The 22,539-nt window shown below is 43.9% G+C and overlaps 2 protein-coding genes across 3 annotated transcripts; both read right to left on the bottom strand.

Moving 5' to 3' along the window:
* Nucleotides 1–2,081: 2,081 nt before the first annotated feature.
* tp53i13 (tumor protein p53 inducible protein 13) lies at nucleotides 2,082–5,149 on the bottom strand. The gene is made up of 8 exons (XM_030778128.1): nucleotides 5,141–5,149; nucleotides 4,994–5,029; nucleotides 4,593–4,651; nucleotides 4,287–4,365; nucleotides 3,951–4,079; nucleotides 3,428–3,649; nucleotides 2,585–3,320; nucleotides 2,082–2,285 (listed from the first exon to the last, which is right to left on the bottom strand). Exons 1-8 carry the CDS (start codon nucleotides 5,147–5,149, stop codon nucleotides 2,167–2,169), a joined length of 1,389 nt encoding a protein of 462 aa, XP_030633988.1. The 3' UTR covers nucleotides 2,082–2,166.
* A 7,642-nt stretch (nucleotides 5,150–12,791) lies between these two features.
* Nucleotides 12,792–21,169, bottom strand: taok1a (TAO kinase 1a). 2 transcript variants are annotated; one of them, XM_030776570.1, is made up of 19 exons: nucleotides 21,038–21,169; nucleotides 20,817–20,888; nucleotides 20,608–20,709; nucleotides 20,276–20,321; nucleotides 20,079–20,175; nucleotides 19,563–19,676; nucleotides 19,094–19,185; nucleotides 18,814–18,907; nucleotides 18,561–18,642; nucleotides 18,022–18,189; nucleotides 17,305–17,517; nucleotides 17,022–17,153; nucleotides 16,641–16,877; nucleotides 15,868–15,996; nucleotides 15,524–15,727; nucleotides 15,016–15,255; nucleotides 14,666–14,878; nucleotides 13,725–13,907; nucleotides 12,792–13,265 (listed from the first exon to the last, which is right to left on the bottom strand). In XM_030776570.1, the coding sequence occupies exons 1-19, from the start codon at nucleotides 21,167–21,169 to the stop codon at nucleotides 12,792–12,794; spliced, it is 3,024 nt and encodes a 1,007-aa protein (XP_030632430.1). The 2 variants fall into 2 exon arrangements, with proteins under 2 accessions (XP_030632430.1, XP_030632431.1); XM_030776571.1 differs by lacking the exons at nucleotides 15,016–15,255; nucleotides 15,524–15,727.
* Between the last annotated feature and the right edge of the window lie 1,370 nt (nucleotides 21,170–22,539).

Genomic DNA, 22,539 nt, shown 5'->3' with positions numbered 1-22,539 from the left:
ACTGTACCACTCTTTTAGCCACTGACCTGATGGGTTCTCTGTTTACCCAAACTGTAGAAACCACAGAATCTGCCTGTTGCGTTCTCACCATTACCCCACCATGCCTTCCAGCACAATGCACAGAATTAGCCATTGTCCAAAAAGATTTAAAAAAAAGCCTGTCTATTATGCGCCCCCCCCCCTCCCCTCTTCCCCCTCCCACATGGAAAGTGGTTCAGTTCAGGCACTGGGTGCTGCACTGAGTTGCTTGACGACTGTTTTCTATGGAGCGCATGACTCCTCCTGTTGGAGAATGGTGATGGGACAAATTGTTTTAGTGGAGATAAACTGTACAAACTAGAAAAATAAGACTAAGCAAAAACGATTAAATCATACTAGAAAACTCCTAAGCTGTACATTTGTAATAAATAAAAAGAAAAGTTCATGTTAATTGTCCTACATGATTGAGTTATTGTTTTGATGCGTGTGTGTGTGGGACTAACATATCTACTCTTCCAGATATCAAACTATGCTCTACTGTCAGAAGTACTGTAAGTCCAGGTAAGTTTTAAAGTGTTTTATCCCTCATCACTACAAGCCTATCCCAGGTGTAAGGTGGGAGGCACCCTGGACAGGTCACCAGTCCATCGCAGGTGTGGCATAGCTGTCACCTGCTAATCATGTCCTCAATCCAACAGTATAGTATAAACCTGTTTATAAGTGAACAACCTGCAATGAGGCCTCTGCCACAGAACTTCATCTGTGTCTACTCATTTTCAGGAGGATTTTTAAACAGAAGTGTTGATTGAAATTCTCATTCTCACTTTGAACCTTGTTGAAAATGAAAGGCTGTTAGCCAATACCCAATCAAATTTTAATTGGCTTTTCGGGAACAAGTGGAAATATATTAAACAGTATAATTCTGCAAAGAGGATCTTCAGTTGAGCATTGTTTGGAATCATTTCAAACATTAAAACTGCTCTCCACAGTTGAGCGGTAAAACTTCTGGTGGGTCTACTACACGGCAGAGGGCTCAGTATTTCCTCCATAAATGACTAAAGCTTAAACAATTAAGTAGGTCTAACTGCCTGTCTTGTATGGTCATAAATTGTGTGTATACACTCTTCAATTACTCTTTCCACAGGGCCCAGAATGTCTTTATTGTTACCACAGCAAGCTATTAAACAAAGCACCATTTCTAATTTACCATTCAGATGCTCCGGGGCTTGGCTTTGCTGCTTCATTGGGTTCAAGTAACGGCCTAAGTCAAGTCCAACTATAAAATGACCCAAACATTGTTAGATTATGTATAATATATATCGCTGACTTCAAACTGATGGATTCAAATTAATTTTGCTAATTTGTTTCAGTATGGGGGGAAATAGGGTAATGAATCTGCTCAAACTTTGTATGTTGCTGTTCCAGGCGGAAAGCATGAGCTAGTCTATGTGCAGTAATGCATTTAAACTAAAAAAAAAAAAAAAGGATTTATTTATCCCTAAAACCATTATATTTAGGCCTAAGTCATGATCTGGACACCACTGAGAGTAAGTGAGAAGTTTGTTTCTTTTGATAGAAAACAGAATAAAAATATTTGTGTTGAACCAAGTATGAACTTTAAGATGGGCATCTAAACTAAACAGAGTAAAAAGGGCAAGTTTGTTCATGGTTACATCAGGTTTTTAAATGGCATAGGGGAGTAACTGTTGACACAGAGTTTGCCAAAAGTGTCTGTAAAATACACTACTGTTACCATAATACAAATTGTCTAGCATTACCTCAGTTACAAAAATACTCATATTTAAAACATATAAAAATAATGCACAGTGTACCAGTTTGGAGTGGCACTCACAGAGCAAAAGCAGTAGTGCAGCAGTTGGAAACAGATGTATGCTGTAACATATGGTGTGGTTTGGGTGAACCATTTAAACAGCAATACTCAACTCAGAAACACGGTGCTTGAGCTCTGCTCACAGAAGCGACATCAAAATGACCGAATACAATAAAGGCATCGTAGAAAAAGAAAGGTTGTGAACCAAGGCCTTTGTAGAAAAACGCAGTCTTAAATACATCAGTGTACATGTCGTGTGACAAGGCCTCTGTCAGTGGTTGAAGTGGGCGCAGGTGAGTGGCGAGTGCGTCAGGAGGAAAAGTGCCGTTGCCCAAACACGGCCCCTCTCTGCTCGGTCAGTCAGAGTCCTCCTCGTTGCTGGAAGTGAGGAGCAGAGGGCACTCCTTTCTCCTCAGTGCGCTGCTGCTCCTCTTCTTCCTCCTGCTTGGCAACTTGAGCCGTCTGCGAATTATATCTGCAACACAGACACAAAGACGGTCCTAGTCAGTGGACGTTTAACAGTCTTAAACCAACGTTCACTCCAGTTTGTATACCTTTTTAAACACCGGAAGACAAAAATAAGCCAGTGATTCTAACCTCCACACCTATGGATCCACCCAACTCTGTACTTGCATGCACACATCTGATTCATTTAACCATGCAGGTGTGTACTGAATCTGAATGAGAGAAGAGCTAAGTCATAAGGCTCTCTGTTTAAGTCTAAGCTCAGAAACTCAGACGCACACGTACACACACACACTCTCACTCACTCACCTGCCACGCTCTCATAGTCTTGATTCATGTCCTGCCAGTAGAGACTAGGTGGTGTGCGCCAGTGGCGATAAAGTCGTGTGTGCAGCACAGACAAGGTCAGCAGCACCAGGAGAAAGCCTAGAGCTGCAGCGGCCCACACGGCCTCATCAGTGCGTGGTGTGGGTATCCTCTCTCTAACAACAGCACCCCCTATTGGAGATGCGGTGTGCGGCAGACCGCAATGCTGCTGCTGCTGTCCCGAGCACTGAGCTCTGATTTTCTGCTCCTCTGTGTCTGTCTTAATTCTGTGTTTACTTCCCTTCGATGTGTTTTTCCTGCGTGGTTTCATGTTTTCTGATGCTCTAGGTTTTTCCACTTCTCTCCCTTTTTCCTCATTAAGGTTATCTGTTTTTTTAGACGCTTCTGTTTTTTCCTTCTTTTCATTCTCTCTTGGTTCTTTAGTGTCTGTTGTGAGGTGGAGAGAGTCTGATTTTTGGCTGCTGTCTGTGATCGATGTAGCTGGTTTTGTGTCAAGTGACCTGTTCAGCCATGGTTCATGTGTACTGTTCTGAATATGGACCAAACCAGGTTCTGTTCTGTTTAGTGCAGCTGCTCCATTTAGCTTGCTTTCATTTCGCACAGTCTGGTTTGCATTCTGTGTTACGTTCTGTGTTACAGCTCTTCCCCTCCTGGTTCGTCCTCTGTTCCTTTCTTCCTCATACACAGAGAGAGTGTCTTCACAACACTGTCTTAGCAACTGCCAGAGACAGATACAGGTTCAATAAAACAAAGATATTTTAAAATGTCAAAGTAAATCCCCTCTTGCCCACATATTCGTGTAATTCAATATTCACATGCACATACCTTAATTCGGTCCTGTTGAGACAGATCTTGATTTGTGCCTCTCAGTGCTGTGCCTACTGATTTGGTGGACGCAGACTTTGTCAAAAAAAGACTGTACTTTGGCCTTTGGTTGGCATTAGCCCAGCTGATGTTGGAGGAAACGGAGAGCAGCCATTCACAAATCTCCAAAGCGTTCACATGGGAAGTTTCTAGAGTGCGACCCCAGGACACCAGCGCAAAAGGCTAACACAGAAAAAGAAAAAGAGAGAGGGGGGGGTATTACAAACACAAGAGTTCCAACGTCTTCATCCGAAGTGTTCATCGCCATGAGATAATATTTCTCTGAAAATTTTCAGAACATTTTCAATTTGCGCATTTCCTCTGCTTGCATTTCTGAAGTACATTCAGAGATGAAATATAATGTATTGAGCAGTGAACGAAAACTTTATGCCACAGAACCACGTGTCTTATCTCTAACAGGTCTTTCAGTAAACATTTAGTGATAAGGACAGCTTTTACACTGTCTGGGTTTTTTTAGACTCACTCTGTGTTTACTGAGCCAGGGGTAAGCTGTGAGAATATAGTGAGACAGACAGGAGTGTGCAAACGCTGCCAGCCTCCCGTAACCTTCCACTGAGGCACAAGGGTGATAGAGAAATACTATTGCTCCATGCTAAGAGGAAACAAACAAACAAACAAAGCAGTCCAAGATTCCCAGTTATTAACAGATGAAAGAATAAAATGATTTCATTGGAGATTGTTTTTTGGCGGGTTGTATAGAAAATGTAGTAATCTCTTAGATTTGGGTCACCTAGAAATGAGCATAATTTGATAAAAAAAAAAAAGTTTGTCAGAGTTGTCTGGCATTGGCTCTGGTTACCTTGAGGTTGTGAAGCCAACGCTGAGGCGGGCAGTACAGGTACTCTCCACTTTCAGCCCACACAGGTCTATGTGCCCCACTACAGACGATATACCAATGATTTCATCAGTGCATCTGTCTTTACGCAGTCACTCACATTCTCAAACGCATAGACAGCAGAGCCGCTTTACGAAAAGAGGCCAGGACACAAAATGACAAGAAACAATACTAATATCGAACAATAATGACCTCATTTTATTTCACTTAAAGGACTTGGATACATTATATGCATGTATAATGTGCCTGGCTTTGTAAAACAGCACTCACTTGTTAGGTATAGAGTGATTATAAATGATGGGTGTGTCCATGCAGACGTGGTAGGCTGGCTGTAAAGGGGAGAAGAGCAGAGAGCAGATAATGAAAGTAGACTGCGATCTGGCAAAGCTCAAGAAACACACTGTTCAGATTAGTGGAGCGACAACAACCTCCACTACTCTTGGCTTAAAACAATGCCCGAGTGATTCCATTACTCTGTTCATTTGTATACAAGTCAAAAATAAAGATATTAAGTTTTAGTTTTTCTATGACAAGAAGCATGACACTGATCTCTGACGAAAGGAAACGATAAGAGGGGCTACAGCTGCTACTGTCAGCAGGCCAAAGGTTTGTTTTAGTTAAACAGTTTCATCGCTGCTCGAATCACTGAGCAATATTGATTTGAGTCTTACCTTAGGATGATACTTTGTGTCAATACTAGGAAGCCTCTGTAATAACAGGAAAGAGAGAACACGCGTCAGTTATTCCAAAAAAAAAAAAAAAATCTAATTTCTCAGTGTTTGTATACAAGACATGGATCTGGATAGGCTATCTTTCACGAAATACATCTTGTTTTGAATCGAGTTCCCTGCTTGAGGCGTTATTGACATCACATGCGTGACGTTTACCGGGCAAGACTCCGGCCATCGCTCCTGACAGACGAACGCTGTAGATGGCGGTAGGTCCATCTCCAACCGTGTCTGGGACATGGATAGTCAATATGAGTCACTACGAAAAAAATACTGTCTGTGCCTAATAAACGAAGAAGTCAACCAAACAGCCAATAAACCAGCCTTGTTGCCAAAATCATATGGTAAAAGTCAATAAACTCGAAAGAAAGCAAAGTGGTTTACATGTTAGCATTACGTAAAGAGAATGAAGTTGCCGTACAGTACCTTGCCGCTGTCGCAGTCATACAGCGATGCAGTGTAGCAGCACTGTGTTACGCAGAGCCATATGAGTCCAGACAACAGAGTCGCTTCTCTGAGAGTCATAACGTTTAAACTTCACTAACAAAAAGTAATACACATTGATCGAAGAGTGTTCCAGTTCAGTGTCGTATTAAGGCTTCTGAGTGGTATTACGGCCAGTGGATCCTATGTGAATTCTCCTTGTCCTGTTCTCCAAGTGTTTATCAAGAATTTAAAACATACTGAATCTCCACACTGTCGAGTCAGCCTATCCATATTAAAGCAACAGGCTGGCTGGTCAGACTACACGACAGGATGGTCCGACGCAAAAAATGAGCATACGGCAAACGGTCATATCCACCAAAAGCGAAAAGTTTCAGTAAGTGGCCTGACGCAAATCCATGGCAGTTTTGGTGAATGTTGTTGTAGTTCGATCTTGCAAAGCACTTTCAAATACGATGCTATCGCTGTAGGATTAACTAACCCGAAAGACAGAATTCACAGATCTGACGAAAGCAGTTTTGGGAAAGCATACATCGTCACCCCGTATAACATCACTTTATCCCTTTTCCTATTATAAATACCAAAGTACCTAAAGGGAACGCCCACATAATCCGTTCAGTACGGTTGCTCAAAAGGACCAAATAGGTTCCGTCCTGCTGTAATTGCCTGGAAGCGATGAAACGTGGCATCTAATATGTCCTTTTGAATTACACGTAAACTGTCAATTGACAAGTAAATCTCTTAATGTGTGTGTGTTTTAAGAAAACCAAAAATCATTTTTGGTCAAACCAAAATAAATGAAGTTTTAATTATGGTCCATAAACAAAGCCTGATGAGGAATTGTAAGTGCAACAATCAGAGATCTTAGAAATCGTTAACTGCACCTACACTTTCACAAATAGGGACATTGTACAATGTTGGCACAATCACTGTTAAAATCGCCCCTAATAGAGACAATTCACACTCAAATGAAAGTTTCATGCAGAACATAGGTATATTTTAATTGGCATATATCTCTAGAAGACCTTAATATTAGGGATGATTCGTGATTGAGCAAAGCCAAAAACCAAGAAGCCAAAAAAGCCAAAATAGCTTTCCACATATGTGATGAAAAACTTAAAGGAAAACAATAAATACTCTACAGTTATCTTTGAGTGGGTTTTGGGGTTTCTTTTTTGGTTATTTCTACTGTATTTACTTTGGTTAAGTTTCAAATCATACAAGTCACCACAACTGAATAATTTCCACTGTCTGAGGTAGTCTAAAGCCCCCCCCCCCAAAAAAGGAGCAGGACAAAAGGTTTGTACTAAAATTACTTTATTACAGCTGACCCTCTCTCCTGTATTCCTCCATCAACACAATTGTAATTACAGTACAAACAAAATAGTACATATGACCCTAAAATTTTTATCTTCCTCTGATTCATGAAGAGTTTAATACCATTTCCATCAATTTATTTAGCTTTTAAACATTTTATGTATAACCTTTATAATCTTTTTTCTTTTTAGACATTCAATAACATGTTTTTCACAATCTATACAGTTGGATACAGGTTACATATATGAGTTGTAGTGGTGATGCAGAGTCAGAGAATGAAGAATACTGACGTTTCTCTTTACAGAAATGTACCCCTTTCCCCTTCAATTAGCCTGTCTCTCCACTCTTCCTCCCTTCTCCACATTGTCTGTGAAAAGCTCAGGGGTCCATCTGAACCTCTGCAAATCATTCCAGGTCATTCCATCCAAAATCAGACAGCCCTCAGACCAATTCATGAGAGAACTGGCCCACATGAATACAGAGACCATCCGTGGGCATCATCACTTTAGTGCTCAAGGAGAACTGGCCCATGTTTGAGAATGAACTGTTGTTTCCATGGTATCTTCCCCCACAGACACTGGTTCATTCTGTTGATTGGGCTTTATACATGATGGCATTGGCGTTTGGATCTATGTAGTTTATTGCCTGATTGGTCTTTACATATTGTGCACAAATATGACTGCCATTTTTTTTTTAAATCGCACCTGGACTATGTTTCTTCTCAAAACCTACAAAAAAAGACAAAATTCAAATTTGCTTAAAATCTGATGTGATGACATGCAGGACAAGCTGAGACTTGGGATAGAGGAAACAATTTTTGAGGGTTTTTTTGGTCTGATTTCAAATGCAGTGACCCATCACTATGTGAAACCATTTGGATGTGTGGGGTTGAAGCTGGGGTGTGACAGGTTGTATGGGGGGAGGAAACAATGCAGTAGTGTCTGTGATTGGATGTGAGGGCTGAAGCTGGGATGTGACAGGTAGTTTGGGGGGGTGGGGGTAATGCAGTAGTGTCTGTGATTGGATGTGAGGGCTGAAGCTGGGATGTGACAGGTAGTTTGGGGGAGTGGGGGTTCCGCATTAGTGTCTGTGATTGGATGTGAGGGCTGAAGCTGGGATGTGACAGGAGAGAAGACAATGCAGTAGTGTGTGGGTTTGGCAGCTTTGAGATGGCACAGTGTTTGACCAGAGGGTGCACCTCCAATACCCCTAAAAAAAAAAAAAAAAGAAAAGAAAAGAAAAGAAATATTTCTATCACTATTTTATATATATATATATATATATATATATATATATATATATATATATCCTATAGATTCAGTCAGTAGGACAGTTTAAAATTAAGATAAAATTTAAATTAAACTTGAATTCAGGCTGAGGGAGGGGATATCTGGTAAACAATTAAAATAATTATTATTAAAAATATTTTCCACTTCCCTCATACCAAATATGTATATTTAAAGAAATTAGCAAATATGAGGGAAATTCACTTGATTCTAAAATTTATCTCTGTAACTGACAAAAAACCCCACCAAATATCAGTATAAATATCACTATATCACAAATGTTATGCCAGCCAAAGGAAACGTGAATTAAAAAGAAGAGAAAAGAAAAAAACAAAAAAAAGATAAAAGTTGTCTAACATTTCGCCATCTCTTCCCTGCATTCTCAGGGCCCTGAAACAGTTTTCATTCTAGTGCACAAAGTGAGGGCTCCGTTCTCACACAGGTTAGAACTAACACAACGCTCTTTACAACTAGTAAGTAGAGAGGATGGGAGTCAACTAGACAATGGTTCAGAGGAGTGCTGACTCACTGGAGTGAGGCAATGAACAAATTTAAACGATGAGGAGAAAAAAAAAAGAAAAAAAAAAGAGAGAACGAAGAAAAGGAAAACAGACAGTGTGCAGAGGTGCTGTGTAAACACACACTAGTCCCTGAAGTTCAACTCTTTGACGAGACACCCCCCAGAATGAGTCTCCAAAAAGAAGAACAAGAAAAAAAAGGAAAAAAGAGCGCAGCAGTCCTAGTACAATGGTCGTTACTCTAAGTACTTCTCTCTCTTTGCGTACGAGCACATTCTCTTCCATCAACTGCAAGAGAGAAAAATTACAAAAAAAAAAAAAAAAATGTCGAGCATTTCCTTGTTGTTATTTTTCACTGTTTGAAAGTGACTTTCAGAAAATATACAACATGAAAACTGTCCCTCACACCACATGTTTAACTAAAACATCTCTTAAGGTTTGAATTATCGGTATTATTATTATTATTATTATTATCATCATTATTATTATTATTATTTTATTTATTTACATTTTCTTTTTCATTTCAAAGTACTTTCCTCTTTGAACAGAAAGGATCAGGCCAGGTTTCATTCAATCTTGATCATAGAGTGCAAACAAACACAAATGAAGTAGGTTACACTACTGCAGTGTTTTATCACTGATGTTCTGTGCTGGATTTTCTCTAAAGTGGAGATAAGCAGGGCCAAAAAAAAACAAACAAACAAAAATAAAACCAGCAAGGAGGATGTTACACACACATACATTTCATTCATTTACCAACCCAAACAATCACAGGTCAATCAGTGTGTGTTAATTTGGCATTCATGACCGCTCCCTCAGAGTTTGGCCTGAACCCTGACTGCAGTGTGAACGAATACAGACAAACTGGGACCAGAGACAAAGAGAGACAGGGGAATGGTAGGAGCCATCAGCAACAGTTCTCAGATGCATCCTGTCCAGTGGGACCTCAGACTCTACAGACTTCACGGACCGTGTCCACTTGAACCACGGACCCACGGAACGTGTCCACTGGGACCACGGACCCACGGACCCACGGAACGTGTCCACTGGGACCATGGACCCCAGGGGACCACAGACCGTGGAGGACACAGGGAAGGAGGGGTTTTAGACTTCTGTGAGAAAATTCCCTGAAAGCATTTTAAAGTCAAATTCAAAGTCATTTGAATAGCTTTTATATACTCTGATGAAAACAGTGTTTTGATGTTCTCATGTTTTTGGCTGTGTTTAATGTTTAATGCAGAGGAGAAGGACTGTGTGCTTCATATGGATGGTTTTTATTTTTGGTTTTTCTGAGGTGCAAATATCCTCTCTGTCCTTTTTCTAATGTCATAAATCAGGACTGGAAAAGCATAACATTTGCTCAGTCCCAAAAAAAAGCAAAACATTTGCCCAAAATACATTGCCCAGCCTGCTGTCATGGCTCTAAAAACACACACATACACACACACACAAGTAATTTTTACAGAGAAGTAATCTGAGTGTCTCTGACTCTCCCAAACTTTTCTTGCTTTTCCTGCTTTAGGCTGTGTGTTTACATCACTTCCTGTCTAGTGATTACTCATTTCAACCATTCGGCCTGCAAACTCCCCTGCTACATTCATCTTCACTACGTACGTTTTTTTATGTTCACATTTTACCCAACAGTTTCTACAGTTTCATAATCACATATATTCTTTTTCTAAAACTATTCATCTCTAAAAGTGACAACATTGACCTGCTACCTGTCATACCTCTGATCTGTGCGTTTTTCTTTTTTCCTCCTCATGTCTCCGTCTCACTCACACAACTAATCTCTACTTCAGTCGCATTATGTAATACCCTGAAACTCAACAAAAAAACCCCAACGTACTGAGAACCCTGAAAGAGTTGGTCTAGAAGCTCCACTAACAATTCAAATAAAGTGCTTCTGTTTGGCAGCGGTAAAAGAAGGCACTACAAAAACAACGGCTATTTTCGAGAGTGCGTCACGACGTTTCAGCCAATCTCTGAATCTGGCCCACTGCATGTCACGGTCCACTGAGGTCTGTAAAGAGCGTCGCTGTAGTTTACTCCCATCAGACGGACGAAGCAATGCCTTGACCAGGGCAACGCCTCACTGTGCCTTCTCTTGTGAAGCTTATATAATTATGGAGAATCAATACGCAGTCCCCCGGGTCTGCTCTTCATTACACTTATCACCCTGGGGACTTCGATGGAAGAAATAGGCTCTCTCTCTCTCTCATGGAAAAATATCTATAAAATGATTTAGGGAGTGTTTCTGTAAAGACACATGTTATGAAACATGAATGTCATGACATGTTTGTACTGCATAGCCAACATGTAAACGCAGAAGGCACTGTTTGAGGGGGGAGGGGAAAAAAAAAAACACACACATATAAATGTCTTACGCACTTTGGCTAAGGAAAACTGCAAAACCTGTAAGTGTTGGCATAGCTTGACGACAGTTTCCTAAAAATGATATTCTCCAGTGACTGTGGGGGTAGTAAAAACACAGATGTTTAGGCAGTGTTGTCTGCCTGAGAGAAAAAAGGGGGAAAATGTAAACATCATGGTCCTGCTTTGGATCATCCTTTCAACATACCTACATAAAAAATGCAACCACCAATATCCCAAAGCACCACACTTACTCTTCCTTAACCTACTCTTTAGAGTAAGATGGCTTTCCTCTGGATGCCTCCTATTACACCAGATCACCACTAGGGGTCAGAGTAGATAATGCAATATTTACTCTACAGATATTCACTCTGGCCCACGATAACTGTACCTCCCTCTTTCACTCAAATTTTTCAAGATTTGTGGCTTTGGATACCACAAGCTTAATGACTGGCATAGTTAGCGAGTATGTGTCCTTACATGAGCTGATGTCTTTTGGCACGACATTTGGCCGATGTTGTATCATTGCACCACTTTATTTACGGTGACAGACTTGATGGGAGTGATTATTTACAATGACGAAAAGAAAAGCTGGAAACAATTCGAGTACATTTATCTCAGCCAACAAACTTATCTATTCTCGCTTCAGTGTGTCTGTTACCACCTTACTGCAGACTATTAGGCTCTGTATACTTGTTTTTTTCCCTCTCTAATATCACAAACTTTAAAACTGCCAACACAACAGACTATTCATAAAATCCCTCTTCATATGAATACAATTAGTTTTTTTCTCTCTGGACTACAACACAATGTCTACATTATAAGTCATTTCAATATCAGTCCCCTTTTAGAGGGAACTGCACAGTTATTACTCTCATCTCTCCCTACAACAGCCATCTTTACACTGCATCTTTTTCACTCGTATTCCAATTAAAAACAATTTCTTTTTAAAGACGTTACAACCCGCTCAACGGAGAAAAGGCTCTGACAGCAGCATCGTCGCCTTCAGAATTCTTATGGTCCAAATCCCATCAATCTATGATCTGGGATGAGCTCAAAACCCTAAAAACCCCAATATACCTAAAAACAAAAAAACAAACAAACAAACAAAAAAGCCTCTGGGTTGACCCCTGTCAGTAACCATAACAGCAGGCTGGCAGAGGGACAGTGGAAGGTCCTTGCAGGCGTTTGATTGGCTGAGTAAGCGTAGTGATACTGGCTCTCAGGTTTTTTGTTTTTTTTTTATCACTGCTGTAGATGTTTGTGGGACTGGAGATTGTCTGGGCTGGCTGTCTGTACCACATTCTTTTGGTTTTTAAATCCACTTAAAAAGAGATATTAAAACTTAAACAATAAAACAGGCTCTATTGGCTCTGAAACACACATTGGCTCTGAGTACAGTTTGTATGGGGTGTGTGTGTGTACATATAGATGCTTCTGTACTTAGTAAGTTAGACGCTGTAAAAGACAAAGACATTTGGGGCCAGCTAGAGTAGTGTAAGAGACGAAAAAAAAAAGACTAATTCTAAATCTGCATGTGTGACGACAAACTGCCATGCAGAGGTAGAATACCTATTGACCTGAGTGACACTTTATCTACACTCACATGCGTGTCTTGCATGTAGGAGAGCTGGAGAACAGAGGGAGGAGGAGGAGAGGAGGAGGAGAGGAGGAGGGGAGAAGAGGGGAGGTGGTAGGTAGTGCAGCTTGGGCCGGTTCTCTGGGCCAGTCTGCGGTTTTGGAACCCTACGTTGTCATTGTTGCTGTTGCCGTGCGTGCGTGCGTGCAGCTGGGGTGGGGCCTTTATGTGTAGGACAGGTGTGAGCCGTTGGAGATCTGAGAGGTGATGCTGGTGCTCCTGCTCATTCCTTGCTCCCCACGCCCCCCTGAGGTGGTCCTCCTCAAAGCTTGGGGGCTGTCCCGCGGCCCCAGCGACCCAGAGGAGGCGATGCACCACTGTGTGGGCGCGCCTCCCGGGACGCCTTGGCTGTAGCCCGGTGGGCCGTGGGCCCCTCCCTGACTGGAGTGGTAGTAGTGACCGGCCCCGGAGTGGGGGCCCTGGAGCAGGGAGTGGGACTGGTGAGAGACCCAGCTGGCCGGGGCCCCGGGGAAGCTGTGGCTGAGGCCCTCGGGAGAGATGTCGGCCAAGACCATGTTGTTAAAGCCCAGACGCATGCTCTCCGAGTCGAAGGCCTCTATCTCTCGCGCCTGCCGCTCCAGCAGGCTCCGGATCCGCTCTGAACGCTCGTTCTGCAGGGCCATCATCTCTTCCTCAATCTGTGGGGTGAAGGAGAAGAGAATGTGGCACATTTTAACGCTGTGCAACAAGAGCTGCTTTCACAATTACATATCGAGCCTGTCAGAGCAGGTCCAAAAACCATGTCAAAGAATACTTTGCCAATCTCAGAGTGTTAGTTACATAACCAATCAGCACAGAGAGTCGGACTACTACAGACACAGAGGATCTTTGAATATCAGTTCCAGCTCAACCACAAGTCATATGTAAATGTAACAGGGACATGGTGCTTTGCTGATGTCTGCAGCTTCTTCCAACTGAGATTCAAAGTAAAGACATACCCCAACATTAAGAATGTGGGCAAATCAAATTTCTTACCCTTATTATGTCAATTAATATACGACTTGCATCAACAACATAGCACTTTTAATAGCACATTAAAATTTACATTACTGAAAGAGGAGAGAGACAGAAAAAGTGCCTTTAACAGGTAAACAGACCTTCTGTTCGAGCAGTGCTCTACGCAGGGACACTCTCTGTTCTAGCTCTTTCCTCTCACGCTCCTGCTGGGCCTCTGTCTGCATCTTGATCTTACTCTGGTAGGCGTTCAGTAGCTCCAGCTCCTGCTGCAGCTGCATCCTCAGCACCTGACACTCCGCCTCCTGAGTTTCATCCAAACGCAACTGACCGAGAAATGAGAAATGTCTTTTTATTGGCTGACTGTTTTCATCGTTTTAAAAGGTTTACTGACAAATAGGTTTTAGCCATGGACATGTATGTGCATCATACCTGCGGGGTGAACTGACCAGAACCCAAATTCCACGACAAACATTTAAGAACTGTTAGTGAACACAAATGAGGTCTTTCTTTTTCCCCTTTAATGCCTTCTCCTCCCAATTTAGCTGCAACCAGTTACCTTATACTTTTGTACTCTACCCTCCGTTCGCGTGCTAGTCGTGGGGGGGGGGGGGCCTTTGGCCACCATGCCCCATGTGCAGTGGCCGGAGGACATCCTGTGGTGAATGCATCTGGGGAGCATTGTGTGCACATTACACCTTCTTGGAAAAGTCCTCCATGTACTGGTGGATTTGAATAAAATACATAGAGCACTTTTCCATGCTATGCCTCCCAGATCCATCCACCACTAATCTGCCACCCATGGCCTACCAGCCAGGGGGAGATCATATCTCGCTGGCTTCCCACCCTTGAACGCTGCCAACCGTGTCCATGTGGACACCAACTCGAGTCAGAAGCACTGCTACCACAATATTGAACCCTGGGCCTATGAAGTGGTGGGCTAGCATCTTTTCCCCTATGTCACACCAGTGCCCCTTACAAGAAGTTGTTCCAAGAGCATTTCCCAGATCCCCTAGCTTTAACCACAAGCTCTGGTGTGGTGGAACATGTGAAGGAGAAGGAGAAGGTTGTGTGTCTGACTCACAGCCTGCGTGGAGAGCATCTCGTTGATGGAGTGGTCGTACTGCTCGGCCAGGATGGCCAGCTTGCGGGTCTGCTCCTCCTTTAGCCTCTTCAGCATGCTCTTGTGGTCCGACTTTGGCGTGGTTTCCAGCAAGTGGTTCCTCAGAGCCTTGTACTGTCGCGTCTGGATCTTACACGTGTCCTGGAACTGTTTCTTGATCTGCAGCTCTTTGGACTAGCAGACGGGAAGATGAAGACGTCGTTCGTAAATCAGCAGTAGTGGAGTGTGTGATTGATGAGAAGACACGAGTGTATATACGAAGAAGTGTTAAAATAAACAGAGTAGAGTAAGGAGATCTGTGATGGAAGTACCTTGAGGCTCTTGGGCTGCTGACGGACTTCCATGGCGTGCTTGCGACGCAGCTCTCTCTCTCGGCGTTTGTTGTACTCCTGCTGGTTGGTGAGTTCGGTCTGGTGCTGTGTGCGGATCAGGTCGGACCGGACCTTCTGGATCTGGGTCAGGTGCCGGAACTCCAGGTCCTGCATGGACTCGTGGTGTCGCAGCAGCATGGCGTGTTCTAGATCCTTCTGCGTCTGTCGCTTATTCAGTTCCTGATACAGCAAAACAAGAAGAGACGAAAAAAAAGGCACAAGCCGTCAGATACAGCAAATGCTGCAAGTTCTGGAACAAAAGCCAAGTTCAGTGGAGACCCAGATATCATTCACTACAGAAGTTGTTAAGACTGACATACTAAAACAATGCAACGAACTTGCAGTCCTCTCAGACTCTGACGAGGTGAGCCTTGTCACTGGCTTTGCCAAACCCCTGAGGACAAACTGAACTGAATGTGGTGAGCGACAGAGTGGAGGGTGCACTGACCTCCCGTGCCTGGTCTTGCTCCACGTTGTGACGTGCAAGCAGAATGCGCCGCTTGAACCTGCGGCACTCCAGCTCCAGGTACTGACGCTGGTGACGGAGCAGGTTGGCCTCCTCCTCCGCCTGGACATGCTGGATGTTCTCCTTCTGCTTTGAAAGCCACTCCTGCTTCTCCTTCTTTGGCGTCGACTGGTTTTCACTCAGCTCCTGCAGAGACAAAAGCATACATGTCCTGGGTGAGACAATTGAGCGCCAAGCCATGGAGGTGCCATCTCTTCACGTTCTTCAAAAAAACCCAAAAGCCTGTATAGATGTTTTGTATCCTATGGTTGTTGTGACTCCTTTACCTCTTTGAGTTTCTCCTTGCGGAGTTTATAATCCCGTTTCTGGGACTCCAGGAAGCTGGTGAGCTCCTTCTTCTGCTGGCTCTGAATGTGCTGTTGGAATTTCTTCTCATCGCTGGCAAAAGCCTTTATCTGGAAAGACAGGACAACCTTTCATTACCATCCTTTACCATTACCTTTCGACACTATCCTTTATTGTTATCTTTCAATACCATCCTTTACCATTATGTTTCAATACCATCCTTTACCATTACGTTTCGACACTATTCTTTACTGTTATCTTTCAATACCGTCCTTTACCATTACCTTTCGACACTATCCTTTACTGTTATCTTTCAATACCATCCTTTACCATTACCTTTCGACACTATCCTTTACTGTTATCTTTCAATACCATCCTTTACCATTACCTTTCGACACTATCCTTTACTGTTATCTTTCAATACCATCCTTTACCATTACCTTTCGACACTATCCTTTACTGTTATCTTTCAATACCATCCTTTACCATTATGTTTCAATACCATCCTTTACCATTACCTTTCGACACTATCCTTTACCATTATGTTTCAATACCATCCTTTACCGTTATCTTTCAGAGCCATCCTTTACCATCACCTTTCAATACCATCCAGTCAATCAGATTAATGCGATAACAAAAAAAGACACATAAGTACAGAGGGGGGATGGACTGTCCCTATTACACTAAGGGCCATCATTTTGTTTAGTTGTTTATAACAACTCTATGAAATGTGTCGTTTAAGAGTCTGCATTACCTCTTTCTCCAGGGCGGCCTGGTGTTTCTTGATGAGTTTCTCCATTTCGGAGGCAAAGCTGTTCCTCTGACTCTCCAGCTCCTTGTCCAGCTTCATCCGGTGCTCGTCCATCTCTCCCTTTAGTTTATTCTCCAGGGCCAGCAGCTGCTTCTGATGCTGCCTCCGCATGCGCTTGTACCCAGACATCTGCTCTCTCAGCTCCGAGTCCTGTTCATGCTCCTGGATCTGACGCGTCACCTAAAAACACACACACACGTATACACACACACACAAAACTTGGTTTTATTAACAACTACAGGAGGCTCGTCAAAGATCTGTGGATACAGAAAAGGTGGTGATGGCATTGTGTAAGATGAGACGCTTGGGGAGACGGTTCTTTACCAGTGAGGCTGTGCGAATAGTGGCAAAGTGCTCGCGGTTGCGGTAATGACGGCGGGGCGCCGGTGCTGGGGGAGACTGCGGCTCTGACTGTCGACCCTGAGCCTCCGGGTCCTCCTGATTACCCTCTTCTTCCTACATCGAAACAACACAACACAGCATATATGTCATGAGTGAGACAGTGATCTAACAGGTCATATATGCCCTGAGGTTCAAGCCCCTAGAATGAACCAAATGGTGAAAGAACGGAGTGGCACGCAGTGTGATCATGCTGGGCGGCCCGTACCGGTTTGAGGTGGATGACAGAGCCGTGGGATATGACCGTGTGATCTCCCGCCATTACGTCCAGTTGGCTCCTGTCATCTTCGGCAGCAGCGGCGTCGGGCAGGCTGTTGACGGAGCTGCTCTGGGAACTGGCACTGATGGACATGCTGGGGATGGACTGGTTACTGCCCACACTGTTCACCGTACCCGTACGGCCCACGCTGGGCTCCGACTCCTGGGGACAAACACACACATACACACGTCACACTCGGTACTATATACCAAGCTACACCCAAGAGAACCTGTGCATTCACTAATTCAAATATTCTTTACTGATTCAAGGGTTCATTGTGCAAGAGTGACTATAGTGGTGCCATGAAACTGAATACAATAAAGAGATAACAGTAAAGAGGGCAGACAGTCCTACACTTAAAGAACTGCTCTCCTAGCCTGTAGTCTCACTTAAATCTGTCACCGGGAGACACTGTAAGACACATGATTTTTCATCTGACCTAAAGACCAATAGTAAGGAGGCCATGGGAGCGAGAAGGAGAAGAATGGTTGTGAGTAAGAGATGGTCAGTAAAGGAAGAGAGAAGAGCGACAGACTCTGTAGTTAACAGAGGTCCAGGCAAGGTGGGATGAACTCAGAGCAGGAAAAAGAGTACATGATGGTTATCAGACAGATCTGACAGAGAAGGGGATTGTTTAAAATGTTTGTCATTAAAAAGGTGACGGACCTCCTCCTCGTCGGCTGCCTCTGCTGCAGGGCCGTTGTGCGCCTCCTGGAACAGGATCTTCTTCATCTTACGGTACTGCAGGTTGTCCAGCTCTCGCACTGCATCTTTGGTCCGCAGAATCAGGTCCATCAAAACAGTCTCCGGCCGCTCCCGAAGAACAAATGCGTGCTGAGGGGAGAGGGGACAAACAGACAGAATCGAGGGAAAAAATGAAGGAAAATTTGATTTGACCATCTCTAAAAAAAATGAAAGCTTGCATATACTTGTTCAACACCTTACACCTTTATATTATACAAAAGGTTATCGAATTTTTTTTTTTCCATTTGACATGTTTGTTATCACAGCCATTTAATCATCTTCAGTGTGACTTAAATAACACAACCGATAAATATCAGTGTGAGTCAGAAGAGATCACAGAGACACTGCGTAACTCAAATGCCGCAGGAAACCACGTGGAACATAACTCACCTTCAACTGGTTATTGTGGGTGCAGCAAAGTGTGATTCTGAAACCATTTAAGCTGTGTTTTGTCTACATACCTTCAACAGCTCCTCAGAGTTAGGCCTGTCCTGGGGCAATTTCTGAAGGCAAGAATCAACAAAATTTCTGAAGTAATCCGTCCTGTAGAGAGAGACAGGGAGAGAGACAGAGAGAGGGAGGGAGGGAGAAGGGAATTTTTAATATACCGTACATTCTCACACCCAAACTGGGCTGAGGCCACACTAAATGGTGCATGAGGAGAAGACACAGGGCGAGTGTCATGAAAAGGCCAGGAGCCTCTGTGGAGCTCACCATTCGCTGGACTGCAGTGTTGGGCTCTCATTCTGTGCTATGTGGTATAAGGCACTCATTGCATTCATGTTGAACAGTGGAGGCTTCCTCTCAGCTAAAACATAAAAAAAAAACCAGATTAATCAGGGAAGGCAGAGCACGTCAAGACAAACAGTGTGGAGAACAAGCTGTAAGGCAAGACTACGAGAATTTGTTTGACAGCTCGTAGGCAAATCAGAATGGCAGGCGAGTGTTGAAATAAAAGCGTGGAGCGTGGAGGCAGCGAGGAGGGTCAGGTTACCTAACTCAATGCAAGTGATTCCCAGAGACCAGACGTCCACCTTCCCATCATACTGACCCTCATCCATGGCCAAAATCACTTCAGGGGCCATCCTGACAATCAAACATACACCAACAGTCACATGACATACACGAGTGTCTGCAGTAATGGTTCTTAAACAGAAACTAAACAAAAAAAAAAAAAACCCTCACAGCTGTTTCATAAATTCCTACTGATTTTATAAGACACATAATAAGGTCTTAACTACAGCTTATTCAGAGTTATGCGTCTTTATCAGTTCTTAAGACCGTGTGATCCTGAATATGCCTTTTATCATCCCCATCACTGAACATGTATTCCACAGAGGTAGGTTAGAATGAGAACGAGGAAGCTCTTGTTGTTATTTCTTTATTAGTGATGATTTGGCGCTACACGGTTCATCTGTAATCTACGAGGCTGCCCACACGAGCGGGGACTGCCTGAGGCTCACCAATATGGAGTGCCCACAAAAGAGTTGGCCGGAGAGGCAATGGAGGCCGAGCCAAAGTCTGCCAGTTTGACCTGCCCTGGCTCTGTCAGCAGGATGTTCCCAGCCTTGATGTCTCTGTCAGAGAGAGGGAGAGAGAGAGAGAGAGAGAGAGAAGGAGAGAAAAAAGGAGAGGGTAAGGGAAGGAGAGGAGAGGAGAGGAGAGGAGAGGAGAGGAGAGGGAGAGTGGAAAAAAAGAGAGGGAAAGACAAGGGGTGGATTGGTGGAGGAGTGGAGAAGAAAGACGTGGGAGAGGAAAGGAAAGAAATGGAGAGGACAGGAAAGGAGAGATGCCATTTCACTAAAGCAGGAGAAATCGAGAACACGTGACTACAGGAAGTGACATCATTCCTCACCGAGTGGGAGATGAGACTTCAGAATCCGTGCGGGTTTTTATTTATTTAAGTGCGTACTTTTTGGGGCTGGGGGTGATAAGATCAGCTCTCTAACGGGCTGAGCCGTGTGTGAATCAGCACTCACCTGTGAATCATGTTGTGCGAATGAAGGTACGCCAGACCCTGCAAAGCACCGTGAGTAATCGCCGCTATTTCCATCTCCTGCAGAGGTTTTTTGTGCACTGGAGGAGAAGACGTGACAAAAAGAAAAAAAGAATCAGGAAAAGCAGCTACATACTGAATATACATGAGGACTGCAGAGATCTCTGTCTGTTTGCTTACCCTCCAGGAGATCTGAGGCAGAACCCAAACAGTACTCCATTGCAAGCTGAAAAGACAGAGAGACATAAGGTAGTGTTATGAGCCTATGTGTCCATTTAAAATCATAATCAGATAACACCCAGAATGAGAAATAGTATACACCAAAAGAAAGAAAAAAAAAAGCTCGTTTGATGTCATCAGTGGGAGTATGTGAACTTTGCTCTATTTGGGTTATGGGTTAACCAGTATTAAAGTCATACAGGAAAACAGCTGAGGAAAGGAGACGAGACAGTGGTGTTGTTTTTTTTGTTTTTTTTTGCAAGAAAAGACTAAAGAGAGAAGAGACTTCTCACCCATGCCGTGTGTTCACGCAGGTAGCATCCTTTATACTCTATACTGTTAGGATGCTTTAGCCTCTGTAAGAACTTCACTTCCTTAATTATGTCCTGCCATTTCTGCATGGGGAAAGCGAATGGAGAAACAAGGTTGACTTCAGTTGACTCAGATTAAAACCATAAAGTTTGTAAATAAACATTTCAGAGGAGCACTGATTCTTTTTTACCTCGTTGGATTGCTTCCCGCCATAGGACATTTTCTTGATGGCCACCACCTCAGAGGTGCGCACATCTCGTGCCTGCAGAGGGGAGAAGTTAAAGAGCACAACTCATTCTCTTTTCATGGTGCTCCCTGACCCTTTATCCACAATGTCTAATCTGGATGTGGATGTTTGGGGGGGGGGGGGTGAAAACAACCCCATGTGTGTTTTCATTTGTGGAGACTCACAAAGTAGACGGCGCCGAAGCTGCCATGGCCGATCTCTCTCAGGTCAGAGAAGAGCTTCTCGGGATCCTCCTTAAAGAAGAGCTCTGAGATCTCGGGGTCCTTCAGACACCCAGCGCGCGGGGCGTGGGGCATGCTGGGAGGGGGCAGGGCCGCAGGCCGCCAGTGACTATCTGGGTCTGCCACACGACGGCCCCCACCAATAGCTCATCTGCAAGACTGTGGTCGCATACGGATTAACACCTTGAAACAGAAAGAGAAAAAGAGAGAGAGAGAGAGAAAGAGAGAAAAAGAAGTAGTGGTTGGTTGTGGGTGTTGACAAACTGACTGTCAGACAGAGCGCTGGTCTGTGTGCTGAAATAAAATGATGTATTTAAAAAAAAAAAACAAGCCCCACACTGCTGGCTCGTCTCATGCTAATCCATAAAGTGCAAAGAGTGAAGAGGCACTCAGGAGCATTTCTCAGAGAAAGGATATTTCCTCTTTGTCATAATCATTGCTGGCCAGAACAGTCTGTTCTAATCCTGAGCCTGGTTGGAGAGAGAGAGAGAAAGAGAGGGAGAGAGAGACAGAAGTTGAAGAGACCAGAACCACAGCGCTGTCACTCCCACTGGGGCGATGTCACCACAGGCCAGCCCTAAACGGAGAGTCTGCTCTTCTCTGTATCCTAAAACAGCCCACAGGCCTTTAACGTTTTTAACATTACAGACAGTGAGTGACAATAGAAAAACCGGAGTCCATTTCCCACAAAAAAAACACATCCAGCCCATTTCTCTCTTAGATCCAGTCCACTCAGCAGGTTACAGGAGTCTGAAGCTGTCTGCACTGGTTCACGCCTCCACTCCCTGTATTGTTCCACAGCAGGGAATTCTTAATGGACTAGGACCACCTGTCAGGACCCGACATCCCCACTGTGTGTGTGTGTGTGTGTATGCGTGTGCATTTGTGTGTGCGTGTGTGAGCTTGTGCATGTGGATGAGTGTGTGTGTGGGTGTGTATATGTGCATATGCGTGCATGCCTGCGTGTAAGAGTGTATATATGGATGAGTGTGTGTGTCTGTGTGTTTCTGTGGGAATATTGTGATAGGCAGGGATGGGCAGTGGTGCCAAGCAGAACCCTGGAGGAAGGACCACATATAGCTCCAGATCCCCTCCAAAGCTGCCCAACAACTCGCTCCTCTGTTGCCATGGCAACAGCATCTCCTACACCAAGGCTGCCACCGATCTGCTGGGGGGGGGGCACTTACTTCCTCTGCCAACATTGCACCCTGGCTCCTCACGTCTGCCTGATCTACGCACACTGACGACTGACTTCCTCACCATCACGCTGACGTGAAACACAAGAGATAAGACCACGGAACGGAGTGGAATGGAATGGTAATGGAAATGCATACCACACATAGCATAAATCTGTCGAGCATACCTAGTTAAGATCTCTCTGACAGACAAAGTGAGAGAGTGAGAGAGAGAGAAAGAAAGAGGGAAAGAGAGAACACGTCGGCTAT

The sequence above is a fragment of the Chanos chanos genome, chromosome 6 (genome assembly GCF_902362185.1).
Source record: "Chanos chanos chromosome 6, fChaCha1.1, whole genome shotgun sequence".
NCBI lineage: Eukaryota > Metazoa > Chordata > Actinopteri > Gonorynchiformes > Chanidae > Chanos > Chanos chanos.
Note: the sequence above shows the minus strand (reverse complement) of the source record. Positions and strands in the feature narration are given on the sequence as shown.